This window comes from Meriones unguiculatus, chromosome 5, assembly GCF_030254825.1.
Source record: "Meriones unguiculatus strain TT.TT164.6M chromosome 5, Bangor_MerUng_6.1, whole genome shotgun sequence".
NCBI lineage: Eukaryota > Metazoa > Chordata > Mammalia > Rodentia > Muridae > Meriones > Meriones unguiculatus.
The window spans coordinates 43,228,325-43,245,535 of NC_083353.1; the positions used below are offsets into that span (position 1 = coordinate 43,228,325).

General features: G+C 51.2%; 1 protein-coding gene across 1 annotated transcript in view; it reads right to left on the reverse strand.

Annotated features, from left to right (window-relative positions):
- Podxl2 (podocalyxin like 2) overlaps positions 1-15,499 on the reverse strand; it is a 30,580-nt gene extending 15,081 nt beyond the window's left edge. Inside the window, exons 1-2 of the mRNA XM_021646868.2 lie at positions 15,370-15,499; positions 5,467-5,739 (exon numbers count right to left, since the gene is read on the reverse strand). Of these exons, the coding sequence (XP_021502543.1) occupies positions 5,467-5,739; positions 15,370-15,430 (334 nt within the window). The 5' untranslated portion in view covers positions 15,431-15,499. The remainder of the gene's footprint in view (positions 1-5,466; positions 5,740-15,369) is intronic.
- Positions 15,500-17,211: the final 1,712 nt, after the last annotated feature.

Consider the following 17,211-nt stretch of genomic DNA (forward strand, 5'->3'; position numbering starts at 1 on the left):
TGTTCCTTGTCCCATAAGTCCCCATAGTTTCCTTTCCACACAAGCCTGGGGTCTTGGGGGGTGCATGGGGGGTCCAGGACCTGCAGGCCTCCAGGGGTCATCCACAGCCTCTCTAACAGGATTCTAATTCACCTCTTCCCTGGGGACCTCGGTGCCTCATGCAGATCATGTCTTGCAGAAAAGGAGGTGGGTAGAGGGTGGCAGGAGGGGCAATCTTGGGATGCGTCATGGTCTGACTACCTCCTCTGAAACTAACTCTGAAATTTGTTGTTCAGAAAGCCAATGGTGGGTGCTCTACACCTGTAACCATAGCTCTTAAGAGGCTGAGGCAGGAGGATTGTGAGTTCTGGCAGTGTAGGCTACATTAAGGGAGGGAGGGAGAGAGGCCTTTGATAAATGACTGTGGCAGGGCTCCACCTTCTGGATGTCTTAGTGTCATTTATCAAGGGGTGAGTGTCATGGAGTAGCTCAGGCCTGCCCCTCTCCAGCTTTGTTCTGCCTCAGGACCACAAGACTCAAAGTCCTTCCAGATGTAGCCTTTCCACCATGGAGGTCCAGCTTCCAGAACCTTCCAATCCTATAACGAAGCAGCTAAGACCAGATAAGACAGCAGCTATTGCTTATCCCCAGCAGTTGGGAACAAGCTGATCTTGCTTTGACTCCACCTTGGGCTGGCCGAGGGCGTGGGTACACTCCTACCCCATGCCAGCCCACTTTGTTGGGTCTGCTCTCCTAGAAAGACATCGACCTGAAAAGCAGCCCTCAGACTCGCCTCCTCGGGCTCCGGGTATAGGACCCTGGCTCCTCTGGTGTGAGAGCAGAACAAAGCAATGGTAGTGAGTGATAAACTGCCCTTTGGGTCCTCAGCCTACCTACCCACTGCCAGCACAGACCCTAACTCTCTTCCCACCTCATCCCTCTCACAGTAGTGCCCAGCAAGCACGGCAAGGAAACTGTGTTTGGAGGCTGCTAATGGCGTGTAGAAACACCTTTCCAGCAGGTGGATCAGGAAGTGGGGTACCTTCACCCAGCACTGGCCTATAGAGTGGGATGGCATGAGTACCAGCCCCCCCCCCATGTTATCTGCCACGCTGCACACCACAGACAGGGCACTAGCAGCACCCCAGGCCCCAGCATCTGCTCATGGACAGAGTGACCGTCTCCTATTGAGATGGGTAGTAAAGGATGGTCACCTAGCAACCAGGCAGCCAGGGTGCAAAAGAGCTTCTGGGGCCAATGGGATGGGAAGAATCAGTGAGACAAAGAGGAGAAGACAGCAACACCAAGTGAGCCTTACTGAGACCTAGAAAGCATGACACGGCTTCAGTTCGTGGATGACGGTGAGACTTCTTACCAAGAGGCCTGGAAAAAGAAGCCCAAACCTTCCCTGGAGTCAGGCTCTCTGGAGTCAGGCTCTGCTGTGACCCCAGGACTCAGTCCCAGGTACCTCCGCTGCTCTCCTACCCGCTACCTGCCCGCCTGTCTCTCCACAGCAGGGACAGCCAGAGAGAGGCATGGAGCATCAGACTGGCCAGGACAGAACAAGGGCTGAGCTGCTGAAAGGAGGAGTCACCCCCTCCCCCCAGGTAGAGGATATGAGGCCCTCTGGTGGTTTACATGAGGATGTGCCCATAAACTCCTGTTTGAACACTTGGTGCCCAGCTGATGGCATTATTTTGGGAGGTTGCAAAACCTTTAGGAGGTGGAGCCTAGCTGGCGGAAGAGTGTGGTGAAGGGCAGGCTTAGACACTTCCTTTCCTCTCTCTACCTCCTGTCCCTCCAAGCTGTGAGCAGCTGACGCACGGTAGTCGCATGCTCCTGGCGTCACGGTCCCGCCTTCCACCACATCTTCCCCTCCATGGTGGGCTGTGTCCCCTTTAACTCTGAACCCAAACAAGCCCTCCTGTAAGTTGCTGCTCATCAGGTATTTGGCCACCATAACAAGAAAAGTAGCCAACATAGGTTTCTGTCTCCCACCATACAGTACAATAATTACTGTATTATTACATAAAAGTATAAAGCCACAGGAAAGCAGCAAGATGAAGGAGCAGATATCTCAGGGAAGGAAAAACGTCTCTAAACACAAAGCAACAAAAACCATTTAAAGTCATTTTCAAGGGGCCGGAGCAATAGCTCAGCCGTTAGAGGCACCTTCTGAGGATTTGGGTTAGATACCCAGAATTTACATGGATGGATCACCATCTCCTATTAACTCTAGTTCTAGAGGATATGATGCCCTCTTCTGGATTCCTTGGGCACTGCACACACATTGTACACATAACAAGTAGGCATACACAGTATGTAAATAAAATCTTTAAAACTTAAAGCAATTGACAAACTGTAAAAGTGTTTGTTTGTAAGTGACAGAGACATATTTTCTTTCTTCTACATAAAGATTGCACAGTGGCAGAAAAAAAAATTAATGCCCTAGCAGGAAAAAAAAATGTGGAAATGAAGCTGGGTACGGTGGTGCACAGCTGTAATCCCAGCACTCTGGGGGCAGAGGCAGGCGGATCTCTGTGAGGTTGAGGCCAACCTGGTCTACAAAGCAAGTCCAGGACAGCCAAGGCTACACAGAGAAACCCTGTCTCGAGAAAAGAAAAATGGAAATGCTAGCAGCAACCATTTTCAGAGAGAACTTCCCACTGCCACTCTGCTGAGTGCTGGGAATGCATCCCTGCATTTAAGCTGCGCCTCTCTGCAAGGTGAGGACCCCCCTGTCCTAGATGAGAAAATGGAACTTTGGCCTTGCACCCTTCACTGATGCCCACTGTTGTTAGTGGGCAGGATTGGAATGTAGGACCTGCCTTCTCCCTACTACCTCATACATGCCTCAAATCTAAAACGAAAACTGCATTTTACTTATCTGCACTTTATGTGTATAAAGGTTTTGTCCATATATAGGTTTGTGCATCACTTCCATGCCTGCTGAGTCCCCTGGAACTGGTATTACAGGTGATTAGTTGTGAGCCATCATATGTGTGTTGGACTCAAGCCTGGGTCCTCTTGAAGAGCAGCCAGTGTGCTAAACCACTGAGCCACCTCTCCGGTCCTGAAAACTATAGTTGATATTTCTTTTATAAAATGTTTTATATAGAATATACTATACAATCTATGTTCAGAATACAGACATAGAAATTTAATGATATAAGTATCATTAATGAATATATACTCCATTTATATTTTTGCCAGGCTCTTACCAAAAACCATTATAATTTTTCCTATCAAACTGAGCAAAATTCTCCATTCATGGGGTTCTAGGGATGGAAGCCACACCCTTGTGCATGATCAGGGAGGCATCTCTACATTTATGCCTCCTCTCTGGACCTTGGCTTTTTTGAGACTGGATCTTGCTACACAGTCTAGGTTGGCCTCCATTTCATGATCCTCCTGCATGAGCTGCCTGAGTGCAGGGGCTACCTGGGCCATCACACCTGGCCAGCTGTACTCAGGGGTACAGAATCGTCTCGGGGCCCAGAACTGTACCTCTGGTTGAGTGTACACAGGAGCAGAAGTGGTTTCTCTGGAGGTCACGTTGGTGATGCTTCCAGAGCCCTTGGAAAGACCCACAGACTTGATGGCAGAGCTGTTCCACCTGCCTTCTAACTGCCACTGCCAAGGCTGACTTGATCAGTCACAGCCCTGGGCTCCCAATGGCCCTACCTCTGACAGGCTCCTCAGTGAGAGGCAGGGAACAAGAACACAGAGGCCCCTGCAGATGGGATTCTAGATGTGGAGTGGGAAGGAGGCCGGGGATGGTCTCCTTTGTACCCGAGGGTGGTGGCGCACATCTGTGGCCTGCTCTGGGCTCCTAAGGATTCTCCCACACCCTGCCAGACTTTCGCAAAGTTGCTGCCTTGTCTCTCAGGGCTATCTGGGTTCCCTGTCTTCTGTTCCTGGGTTGAGGGATGCTGATTGAGGCATTTCTTTAGCAATTGCATTCTAGATCTTATCCTAGGGAAATAACCAGGAGAATGTGAAAAAAGTATGAGAACATTTGCCGCTGCAGATAAACCTGGAAACCACAACAAGGGGATGAGCTCAGACCATCTGACAACCATATGTGAGAGACTACACAACTGTTAACAATCAGGTGGTCGGGCCAGGGCACACCACCTACAATCCCAGTACTCGGGGAGGCAGAGTAAGGCCGAGCTCTGTGAGTTCAAGGCCACCTGGTCTACAAAGTGAGTTCAGGACAGCCAAGGCTACATAGAGAAACCTTGTCTCAAAAAAACAAAAAACAAAATGTTCAGATGGTCATGGGTGGAGAGGTGGCTCAGAAGTCATGGGCACCAACTGTTCTTCCGGAGGTCCTGGTTTGATTGCCAGCACCTATATGATAGTTTGCAACTGTCTGCAATCCAGTCTCAGGAATCTGTACCCCTCTTCTGGTCTCCTTGGGCAGCAGGCACCCACATGGTACACAGAAATATATGCTAGCAAAACACCCATACACATAAAATAAAAATAAAGGAAACCTGTATGAGGAAAAAAATCAGGTTGTAGAAGGATAATAATATGGAAATATCTTAGGAAACATGTCAAATGAAACTAGAATGTTCCTTATAGTTCCAGTTTTTCAGTTTTCTGTCATCAGATTATGGGTGGCTTTATTTCCTTTGAATTAACTTTGTTTTTTTTTTGTTGTTGTTGTTTAATTTCTTTGTTTTGTTGGGGTATTGTTTGTTGTTGTTTTTTTTTTAAACCTTCTACAGTGTTTATGCCCTCCTCCTCCTCCTTCTGATACAAGGTCTCACCCACAAGCTGACTTAAAACTCACAGAGCTGCCTCTGCCTCTGTCTCTGCCTCCTGAGTGCTGGGATTAAAGCCAGGGCCACCACACCCCACTAATATTCATGTAAGTTTTTTAGATATATATTTTTTATTTTAAGGTGCATGAGAGTTGTCCCTGCATGTGTGTCTGTCTGTGCACCGTGTGCCCTAGGAGTGCAGAAGAGGTATCCGGTCCCCTGGATCTGGAATTAGAGACAGCTGTGAGCCACCATGTAGACGCTGGGAATCAAACCCAGGTCCTCTAGAAGAGCAACCAGTGCTCTTAACCAATTCTTGTTTTAAAACAATGATAAATCTACTGAGCATGTCATAGCTTAGGAAGAAGATCTGTGGCCGGTTTCTGATACTATGGTTCTCCTTTCCTAATCTTTAAAAAGAGGACCCCGAAAGCCAATATCACTGCAGAGGCCAGGGCTGCAAGTACAGCAAGCTTGCTCCGTGTACTGCTTACCAGCCCCAGGCTGTATGTGTGGGTGCCTGGGCTTCATTAAACACTAGCCACTGTTAGAGAGAAACAGTCTCAGAGATGTGGCCATGATGACAGATGGACGGCAGCCTGGAGGACAACAGAGTGAAAGGGAGAAGGGACTGGAGTAGAAACTGCCCCGTGGCCACAGCCAACATAGACCACTCCTGGTATCCTGTGTAGAGATAAGAGATCAGAGCTACCTGCAGTGGGACCCAGGTCCAAGCTGGAGCCGTTCAGTTCCTCTTCTTCCCAGAAGTACTGTGGTGGCTGCAGCAGCCGGGACTCCTCGCTGTCCTCACTGGGGAAGCCCGAGCCCGGGGCTAGGCCAGCACCTAGACCCATGGCCTCGCTGGGCTCCTCCGAGTCCAGTGGCTCAAAGTCAGTGGGCAACAGCAGGTCAAGCAGGGAGGTGGATGTGAGGCCCTCAGGGCCAGGTTCATCCACGCCTGCTGCACAGGCACCAAGGGAAGCTCCTGTAAATGCAAAGCCAGACATTAGGAGTGGCAATGACATACCACAAAGATGGACCCTTCTCAGCACTCGGGCTCCAAGGGCACCTGAGATGCCCTCTGTATGTGTTCAGTCTCCCCCGTGACAGCGGCAAGAGGACCAGCAGGGAGTGAGGACTTGATGACCCTGATCTCCTCGTCCCCAGGACACTCAGAAAGCTCCTCTGTCCCAGTCTGGTAGCCCTGCCAGACGCTGCAGGTACGAATGCGAGCCAAGGACCTTGCTCTGCATGTGACAATGTTCTCTAAGTTTGCACCCCAGCCTGAAACTCTTCCAAGCTGCATCAGATGTCATTCGCATCACAGCAAGTCTCCTGGGTGCAGTTTAATCACCCACGCAAGGTTGCAGGGCAGACTCAGCAGTGCTGGTAATTCTGTATGTTTGTTTAAACTCTTGGACCTTCCTGATTTATCAAGACAAAATAGACAAAGACCAGACTACAAATGAAAAAGGATCATCTTCCCTCTCTTCCCTCTGACACTGAGAACAGCAGAATTGTAGTATTGACCAGCGTCATGGCTAGACTGCTCACCATCTCCCTGAATGCTTTGAGAAGTTGCTCAAGGCCCTGGGTCTCAGCTGCTCACCTGGAAGACCAGGAGGTTTCTGGGAATGCCCTCTACACCCTCCCTAAGACCCAGAATACCAGGGGTATGGAGAGATCAGCTCTAAGCTCCCACCCTGCATTGGTTGGGGACTCTGGCCTGCTGTGACTATAATGAAGGGAAAATTTCAGTGATGTTTATAGTAAAAACAAGACCTCATATTTTCAGGGCCATGTGCAAAGTGCTTTACAAACAGTATCTGAATGTTAATCGCCTCAACCCCCTGATGAGGAAGACAGTGCTTGGCTGCTGAAGGGAGGAAAAGGACCACAGAGTTCCAACAGAAACTGTGGGAATGTCAGGTACATTACGCACCTTTCGGTCAGCTCCGGGCCAGGAATAACACACTGACCAATAGGAAAGCATCTGGGTGGGATCAGTGGGGCTTAAGAGGGCTAGAAGGGGAGGCAGGCAGGGTACCAAAAAAAAAACCAAACAAGTTTATACTTGTCTTTTCTCCCTGTGCTGAGGGACTCCAGGTTCATCCGTTACATCCAATCTTGGGGTCCTCATTTCTAAAACATGGACAGTCACTCCAAGCCCCTAGTCCCAGGGGCAGGAGCACTTGTTCTAGGGCAGAGCTGTCTATCCCCAGAGAGCCTCCAGGTACTGCGTGTATTGCTATACAGGGACCTGAAGAAAGCACAGGCCGGGAATTCCTCCGCCCAGAGTGCCACAGGAGCAGACAATGGGCTGTGTCTTCACCTGCATCTAAGAAAAGATTGAAGGACTGGAGAGATGGCTCAGAGGTTAAGAGCACTGGCTGTTCTACCAAAGGTCCTGAGTTCAATTCCCAGCAACCACATGGTAGCTCACAACCATCTATAAGTGGATCTGGTGCCCTGTTCTGGCATGTAAGCATACATGTAAGCATACAGGCAGAATGCTATATAAAAAAAATAAATGTTAAAAAAAAAAGAAAAAGAAAAGATTGAGCTCATGCCTGTAATCCCAGAACTCTGGAGGCTGAGGCAGGAGGATTGCAATCCTGCGCTTATAATTTGGGCTCCACAGTGAGACCTTGTCTCAAAAAAACCCAAATAGGAGGGAGGGAGGGAGGGAGGGAGGGAGGGAGGGAGGGAGGGAAGGAGAAGAAAAGCTTAATGTGAGTTTCAGGTCTCATCAATGTCAGCATGGCCTCAGAGCCCCCACAGGCTGACTGTGGAGGCAAAGGAAACCAAGAGAACCACAGGGCGAGAGCTGGCATGCCGGTCCCTTCCACTCTGTGGCTCAGAGATACTCCACTCTCAGCAAGCTCATCCACAGGCCTCACTCTGAGCTGTGGGAGACCAAGTTACACCTGGTGACAGGTACTCTGCTGGGAGGCAGGACCCAGAGACACTGCTGTGCTCTACCTGGGTGTGTCCTGTGGACAGGGGTATTTCTGGCTCAGAATCTAGGAGTTATCACACCTTTTCATCTCTGGCTGTCCCAGATATCAGGTCTAAGGTCAAAGGTCCTGCTGCCAGGTGGGCCTGGCTTCATGAAGCTGAAGCTATTCTCCTATATCCATGTTACCAACTCATGTGGGAAAGGGTACCACTACATATTCATGGTCTCCAGACATCTAGAGGCTGGAGGGAGCCATGGCAATCTTCTTGAGGTCCAGCTCCTACAAGGCTCCCTTTGGTCTCCAGAAAAGGATGCCAATGAGTCCTTCCAGTCCAACTCTCATCCCATCATAGGGAGACCCTAAGAATATTCTTGTGGTTTTTCTGTCCTGATATTATGGGGAAGAGCAATACCATCCCGTAACAGGTGGATGGTAGTGAGCCAGGGTGCTGGATCCAATCCAGAACCCACCGAGATGTAAGGTTCTTCTCTGAGGCTCTGGAAAAGTGTCCTCCAGGAGGACACACCTCCAAAGTGTGACTTTGCAGTTCCCCCCTTGAAGCTAAGTTCCCACTCCTCAGACCTGAGCCCCAGCACCATCTTCATAACAGGCCTTAAGGGTTTTGCAAGCTTTATTCTCTTAGGACTTCAGGCCAACCTGCCCAGGCTAGCCTGATCTAGAACAAGAGCCTGTTTAGAAAGCAACTGGGTTAGCATAGTGTCCCAGCTGAAGCCTGGTGTGACAGAACTGGCCAGGACAAGCTGAGGTGAAACTTGAAGGAGTCTGGCTGAGGTGAGAACTGCCAGCAGGTCCCAGGCTACACTGCCTGGAGTCATGAGCTAAATAAATAGTTTGTTCAAGGCCAGTGCCTCTTACCCCTGAGCCAGTAGGGACTCGCAGTGTGTGTGTGTGTGTGTGTGTGTGTGTGTGTGTGTGTGTGTGAGAGAGAGAGAGAGAGAGACAGAGAGACAGAGAGACAGAGAGACAGAGACAGAGCGACTGAGTTAAACAGAGGTAAGCCACAGACAAGATTTGAGCCCAGTTCTGAGAAGAGCCCCACCAATCCACATTTCTAGAAAGTTCCCAGGTTCATGATTCTAGTTTGGTGATCACATCAAGAATTTCTGGGGGTTGGGGCTAGAGAGATGGCTCAGGGGTGAAGGGCCCTAGCTGCTCTCGCCAAGAACAATCTTGTTCAATTCCCAGTACCTACATGGTGGCTCACAACCATCTGTAAGTCCAGTTCCGGGAGATCTGATGCCCTCTTCTGCACACACATGGTACATGGTTCACAGTGAAACATCCATTCACACTAAATAATAATAACAATGATTATAATAATAATAATGATAATAACAAAAAGAAGTTTTTAAGGTTTTTGTTAGTTTTTAAATTTACATTTATTCTCTCTCTCTCTCTCTCTCTCTCTCTCTCTCTCTCGTGTGTGTGTGTGTGTGTGTGTGTGTGTGTATGTGTGTGTTTGCATTTGCATGTACATATGTGCATGGATGTCAAAGGACAACTTTTGGGAGTCAGCTCTTTCCTTCTACCATGTGACTTGGAGAGACTGAATTCAGGTTATCAGGCTTGATGACAAATGCCCTTACCTACTGAGTTGTCTTGCCATCCCAAGAAGTTCTGTTTTAGGTCACAAAACTTAGGGGTGGTTTGTTAGACAGCCCCAAATTTGACACAGCTTGCATGTATAGTGAGAAAGGTGATGTATGCTGAGTGTATACTTAGAAAGGTTATAAATGGAGTTTTTATATCAGAGTAGGATTTGAACAGCCAAACTCCATTCCTTCACCCAAAAAGCCTTTCTGTAAATGCTGGCTTTGCACCAGGCATTATACATGCACAGGTAGCTACAGAAATAAGAAAGATAGAGTCTCTAATCTTCATGGTGCCAGTTTCTAGTGGAGCCCAGGGAGAAGACAGGTCACCATAGCAGAGTGTAACAGGTACATAAGAGGCCTAAAAACACACACAGAATGACAGCACGGTGCCTGTCCTAGCCCAACTGCAAGAGAAGGAAGAAAGCTGAGCAGGAAATGCTGCTGGGAAGGGAGCAAAGCCTGGGCAGAACCTGGGAACGTTCGTTCTCCACTCATTCTACAGAGTGGACAATGGTGCTCCCCAAGAAAGCACACACACACAGTACTTCACACATCACACTGGGACAAAGCAGCCAAGGCCACATTGTTGGGATGAGGTCCACACTGCTCACAGCTCAAAAGGCCAGCTTTGGGAGGAAGGTCACCATCTTGAGAAGGCAGAGGAGCTTCTCTAAGCCTCACATTCCCAACATACTGGCCCATGATTATCCTTGATTCCTTCCTGCCAACTCTCTGCAGAGACAGTGCCCCAGGGACCTCTCAGGTATTTCAGGATCCCCTGCCACGGCTTACTGCGTACAGCTCTCCTCCATACTACCCTCTGGAGCTGAGTGCCACCAGGGCCTGAGTGTATGCATGACTCACCCAGTGTGCCTGGCTCTGTATGGATGAGTAATGCTGTTGGTCCACAGACCACACTTGGAATAGCAAAGCTCAGAGCAGCTTTCTGACAGCCAAATATGTGCCTGCCATCCCATCACAAAGATGACCCAGCCGGATCCTTCACGGCAGCAAAAGGGCTCTCTATCAGTGACATACCCCAGTACCTCTCCTCCACTCTCCACAATCACAATCATTCCCCACTCGTGCTCTGTGCTTTAAACTGAGTTTCTAGAGATTTCCAGACCATTACAACCTCCTTTGTTCACACAATCTATGCCTTCTGCACAAACATCCATTTATCCCTGTGTCTCCCCTCCCTAGTTTCCAAAGATCTGTTATTTTTATTTTTTTCTGAATGTGTGCCTCCACGAACCACCAGCATGAGGAGTCCCTGGAGCCAGGCTGAGGGCACTGGATTCCCTGGAACCGGAATTGTGAACTGCAGCGTGGGTGCTGAGAACTGAATCCAGGTCCTCTGCAAGGGCACCAAGTGATCCCAGCTGCTGAGCCATCTCTTCAGCCTCCCCACCTGCCTGATTTTCACTCCTGCCTCTGGACACAGAGTGTTCTCTCTCTCATTTCCACCCCTCCCCAGGTGTGTGTGTGTGTGCGCACGCGTGCATGTGCACGTTGTATGCATGTGAGCATGCATGCACAGGCAGAGGCCGGAGGAGAATGTCAGGTGGCTTTCTCTATCTTTCTCTGCTTTACTCCCTTGAGCTAGGGTCTCTCACTGAAATGGAAGCTTAGCTGGCTGGTCAGCAAACTCCAAGATCCACCTGTGTCTACCCCCAAAGCTGGGGTTACGAGGTTACAGGGTTACAGGTATGTGCGGCCATGCCCAGCCCTTCCTATAGGTGCTGGGACTCTAACTCAGGTCTTCACATGTGTACAGCCATCACTCTTATCCACTGAGTCAATGTCCCAGTCTCAAATATTTTCTGAGCAGCCTTCCTGATCACTAGGCTGGGCAGGGTGCCAATCTTTGTCATCGAAGTCTTGACCCTATAGTTTGCTCCCCAATGGTAACAGACAATCAAACGACCTCCCTCAGGTAGCAAGTGCATAGTGTGTCCCTCGACACTGCTGTGTCTAGTTCCTGGTACACAACAAGCCCTTGAGTGAATAAATAATAATTGTGTCGGACCCTCTTGTTTTACAGATGAAATCACCGAGGACTCATGGGATTAAGTTAATAGAAAGAGCTGTAATTAGCTGCTTCTCCCACAGGAAGGTCTTGCAGATGTTCTGTGAAGGAGGTTTGGGAAGTAATTATTTGCTGGGCTGGGCTGCATCAAACAATATTCAAGACAGCATAGCTACCCCAAGGGATGTAGGTGCCAAGGAGGGAGGCCAGCACTGAGGACTGGAGGGCACCCCTTTCCTTGGGACACTCTGCCTGGGCTTCCAAGCTAAGGCCAGGTGGAGGGCTCTGCTTTCTGCAAAGTGCATCCTGAATGCTATCCTCCATGAATCTCTCAGCCCCAGGTCCACAGGGGCCCGGTTTAGAAACACTTGTATAAACTGTCCTTGTTTATTTAACACTTATTTTCTAATTAAAAAAAAAAAAAAAAGCAGAACAGATCCACAGAATCCTGTCACCCAATGCCAGTTAAAACTGAGATTCGCTCACAGGGAGTGTACCCTCTCATTGCAGGTAAAATTCACACAAGAGTCATGTGGTCACTCCTGAGCTTTTGGTCCGAGCCAAGTGGTGTGCCAGGCCTTCCCTGCTGATACAAAGATGGACACTGGACAGCCTCTTTTTGCAGGGAAATTAGCAGTTTGGGGAGAAATGGAATCTAAATTGTATAAAGATGCCAGCTGCTACAGCAGCCCTCGTTTGCAGAAGCAGCCTCCCCAGGGCTGGGGAACAGGGATGGCGAGGAGCCAAATGAGAGAAACCAATCTGGAAAAACTCATTCATGCATCCCGGGAAGAAGAAAACGTCAGGTGATGAGGGATGTGTGTGCTAATTAAACCCCGAATATTGTACAGGTTCCTAGGGTGCCTGAGCAGCCACGCTTCCGAGGCCACGAGGGGTAAGGCTTCATCCACACGCTGTGCCTCTGCAAGGATGCTAGGGCAGACACAGCTCAGCCACACTAGGAGAGAGTAAAGTTGGTCTTCCTCACACACCACACGGGTCCTGAAGAGATGTGGGGACCTGATTTAGCTGGGTGTGGTGGTGCTAGCCTTTAATCCCAGCACTTGGGAGGTTGAGGCAGGCAGATCTTATTGTGAATTCAAGGCCAGCCTGGTCTACATAGTGAGTCCCAGGACAGGACATAATGAAACCCTATCTTGAAAAAGCAAACAAACAAACAAAAACCTAACTTAAGTGTGATAGAGAAGTGGCCCGGGGCCAGCTGGACCTTGACCTGCCCAGTACTCCGGCCAGCTGCCTCAAGACAGTAGAGTACAGCTGTGTACTTCCCACAGGCTAGGGAGGTGATGCTTCTTCCTCAGCCAGGATGAGCCTGGGTCTGCACCTTGACATTGCCATGACCCAGGTGGGGCCTCCACTCTCTGACTCCATCCCCAGCAGCTGGCATTGACACCCCCCCCCAGCATCTCTTCTTTATCCACCTTTCCTGGCGGTGTGTAAGCATTAACAAAGACAGAAATCTCACTTTGAAAGGGGGGTGGGGTGGGGAGAATCTGATATTTCTTTGTTTTTCACTTTTTCTCAACCAATTTTCATTCTTTGGAAAGTATGCTCCTTGCCATGGCTGCTCTGTCTTTATATAGACCTAAATATTTTCAAAGGCTTTGATAGTAAGTAATTACTTAGGCAATGTGTGTGTGTGGTGGTGGTGGGGGGAGGGTATTTCTCTTCAGTCCTGCCCACCATAAGAGGACACCAGAATAGGTGAGCCCCTGTCCATTCTGTTTATTTCATTCAAAAATTAGGCTGCCTCAGTGGAGTCTCCAGCTGACTGAAAATGCCAGAATTATGCTCCCTGTGTGATTCATCTTCTTCCTCGAGCTCACTGAATTTTCTGTTACTTCATCACTCCGAAGGGAGGCAAAAAGGAAAAGGCACACAGGCAGGGATGGGGCCATCAGCATCAAGGAAAATCAGATCCAAACAAGCCCCAGAAAAGGGGGCCGAGGAAACAGGCAGACATCTTAAGGTAACAGAAAGCCAAGGCCCCAGGACCCAGGGAGTCTTCACACAGCAGCTCCACTGGGTCCTGGCAGTCTGCTCTGTCTCCCACCAGCTGCACAGGGCCCTCCCCTCGTCAGCAGCTTTCAAGTCAGATCCCCCTAAGCCCTCAGCAGACACCAGCCCGGGAGGTGGCCGGGCAGCGTCTGCCACTCTGCCCCCACAGCCCACAGTGGCAGCCACAACACAAATGCTCTAGCACCACCATAACTACACCCCCATCCCCCATCCCGACTCCACTGACTGCTCTGCTGAGAGAGTGCTTCTTCTACACAAAGGTGTAAAAAAAGAGGCATGCTGATAGACACGCGTGTGCCTGCACAGAGGCAGGGGCATGCTAGTGGAGAGAGTGTGGTGGGAGAGAGGAGGGAGGCGGCCCGACCATCTTACCACTGGTCACTAGGATGGGGCCATGAGAGCCAGGCCTGGGTCCTGACTTGTTCTGTTGGCAGGGCTGGTGTGGCTCCCACTCGGGGAGACAGCAGACCTTCCAGAAAGGACTGCGTCTAACAAGGCAGACGGTCTGATGCCAACATCAATCAATTTCCCCCCAAAATGTGCTCTTGCTAATCTCACCTGCCCATGGTAGGCACAGCAGTGTGAGGGGCCGGTCCCCTCCCAGCCTTTTTGTCTTATTCTCTTTTTATCAACTTATTTATTTAGAGACTGGTCTTTGCACTCCCAATCTGCCTACCTCCTTAGGTTCCCAACAGCTGGAATTACAGGTACACACAACCCTAAACACCCTCTCCACCCCAGCCCGCGACATTTTCCTGGGGTTCTGTCATTAACAGTCTCAAAGTAAGGGCCCACCACCTGTCCATATCAAGCAAGGTTGGCCCCTCCCCTCATACAGGCACCACCCAATTTGCATACATTACACAGAGGGGGTTTTGGTGGGGAAGGTGCCTGAGTACTAGTAGCCAGTCCCACGCCTGTCTCCACTGGAGAGGAAGTGGCCGGGAGCTGTTCATGGAGTCTGGTAGCCCACCCAGCCCAGGCCCCTGCTTCTGCACCAGGCCCACCTTAGGATGGGGTCCCATCTCCACCCTTCCCTGAAAAGCTTCTCTACCATGTCCTGGTCTGACCCACCTTTGCAGTCAGCCTTCCTCCCTCTCCTTCTGTGGTGATGGCTTGCCTCTGAGCCTGTCAAGCTCTTGTGCCAGCCCCCTACACACACACACACACACACACACACACACACACACACACTCACCACACAACCCTGATTCCCATGTCTACCCTGAGAAGCTGTCTTTTTTTTCTCCCTCACGCAGACATATCCATTTCTTACCTGCCTCAGGCCCAGACCTGTCACACACCCACACTAACGATGTTCCTGCTGCGACTGCTGAATGGAAACCACGTACGGAGTCTCACACACACAGCCCTGTGTGGCGGCAGTCGCTGTCGCAGACCTACCCCTTTGTCAGCTCCTAATAAAGTTGCCCCGCGCAGTCGAGGACACGCGTTCACAACGACACGCACACGCCTTCCCAGGCAAGCTCCACGCACTTGTAAACATCCAACCGGCCACGGCCACGCAGCTCGCTCTCAGCCCTCGGCATCCCCGGCCCACGCGCTATGGAGACCCGCTGGACCTTTACGCTACGATTTCTTCAAGGGTGTCACCCGTGCGCTCTCGCCTCCCTGCTGCGCTTTCCTACACCCTCCCGCGCGCACACACGCACACACCCCTCTGCTCGGTGGCCGCAGGCTGATCACCTGTCACCTGTCACCTGGCGAGGGGTGGGGCCCGGACACCTTGGAGCAGCGGCCCCGCCACCGCCGTCCCCGAGCACACGCGTGGCACGGAGCATCCAGCGCCGGGGACTCGGCGCCTCGGGGGTCCCCGCGCCAGGCCCCGCGCCGCCGCCTCCTCCCCGCGCGCGGCCGGCCCCGCGCGCCCCACAGCCTTTGTTCTGCGGCGCTGCCAGCGCTGGCCTTGTGCGCGCTGCGCCCACGCGCCGCGGCCCGGCCTCACTCACCCGCGGCCAGCAGCAACAGTAGCGGCGGCGGCAGTCGGGCGGCCCGCAGCGGCCGGGCCATGGTGCAGCGTCGCCGCCCGCAGCCGCAGCGCCGCGGCGCCCCGGCCGGCGTCGGGGGCGCGCAAAGCGAAGGCGGTGGCGCGCGCGCCCCCCGTTGGCCCGCGGACCCGTCACTCAGGCGCTCAGCCGCCCAATCGATGCAGCGGATGGCTCGGGGGCGGGCCCTTGCTGCGGAGTCTGGCTTCGCACCTGCGCCTCTAGCCTCGAGCACTTCACCCTGGAGCATCCCTGAGAAGCGGGTCCCGCACCCTTTGTGCAGCAGACCGGGTCCCAGCTTCAGGGAAAGAGACAGAAGCCAGAATCAGAAAAGGCTTGCTGGGGCACGTGGCCGGGGGGCGGCTCTGAAGGCCAGGGAGGACCGGGCTTTGGCGAGGAGCCCGGACAAGAGCAGAGAGCTGAACTCTGTGCCAGGTGTAGCTTGTTTTCATTTTATGTGTGCGAATGTTTTGCCTACATGTGCGTATATGCACCACGTGTGCGCTTGATGTCCACAGACGGTTGTAAGCCACCGTATGAGTGCTGGGAACTGAACTCCGGTCAGTTCGTGATCTTACCCCTGAGACACTATTGCCTTCAGGTGTAGTTTAAACCTGAATTTCCAGCTGGCCTTCACAGCCTAAGCAGATTTGTCCCTGTCAGCAGACATCTTGTGAGAACTGCCTTTGTCTCTGGCAGTTTTCCCTTGACTTCAAGTTCCCGCCTGTGCCGAGTACAAAGGTGGTAAATAAGACAGGCATTGGTCTTCCTCAGTCTCAGGAGAGCAGGAACATTCCTCGACGTGTGGGCCCAGAGCTACAACTGTAGGAAGGCTAGTAAAGCACACAGGGCAGTGAGCAGCTGAGGGGACCTTCAGTCTGTGGAGACATTCATAGGATGCATGGATATTGGGTAAGCCGGGGTTGGGAGAAACCACTCTAGGTACAGAGGGAAGCTCCGGCAATTCCCAAGATGCCCTGCTTCTTTACGCAGTAGTGAAGATGCCCTCTGGATCGTAACTGTCCAGCGCCCAGGATTAGGAAAACACCTGTACAAAATAAACTGTAGCTGCCCTGTCATAGCGGGGTTGGGGGTGGGGGGCAGTTTCTTACAGTGACCGTTGTCCAGAGGGGGCAGGTCAGAGGCAGCTGCAGTGTCAAGAAGAGCTGTTGGAGAGGGCATCTGGTTTGGAAAGGAGGGTGAGATGTGTCCACCAGGTCAGCATCTCCCTCCCCTGGGCTCCTCCCCTGGGATGAGAAGAGGGAGGAAGGGAGGGATTGGGAGGAGACAAGGGAGAGGGCCACAGCTAGGATACAAAGTGAATAAATTATAATAAATAATAAAGAAAAAATTTAATGTTATGTATAGTTTTGTAGCCCTGGCCAGCCCAGAACTCCCCATGTAGACAAGACTGGCCTTCAACTCAGAGATCCCTCTACTGCCTCCTCCTAAGTGCTGTGATTAAAGTCTTGTGCCATTACATCTGGCCTATGCTGGATGATTTTGTAAACTCACTTCTCACTGCAGGGGCTGTCATTAGATAGACAGATACACCCAGTTCTTCTAGTCTATTTAGAAAACAGGAGTTGAGAAGGTACAGGCAAGACCCGAGCTTCAAGGGAAAGAACACAGTGGACATGCTGTGTCATATATGTTGAGGAGAATGAGCATCATTGGGAGAGAGTGGAGAAACAGAGATAGGTGGCATTTAGCAGTTCTGTAGTTTATCCAGTGCGAGGACCCTGAACACAAGGACAAGCAGCGAACCTAAGGATAAAGGCGAAGCAGCAACAGTTAGAACACAGG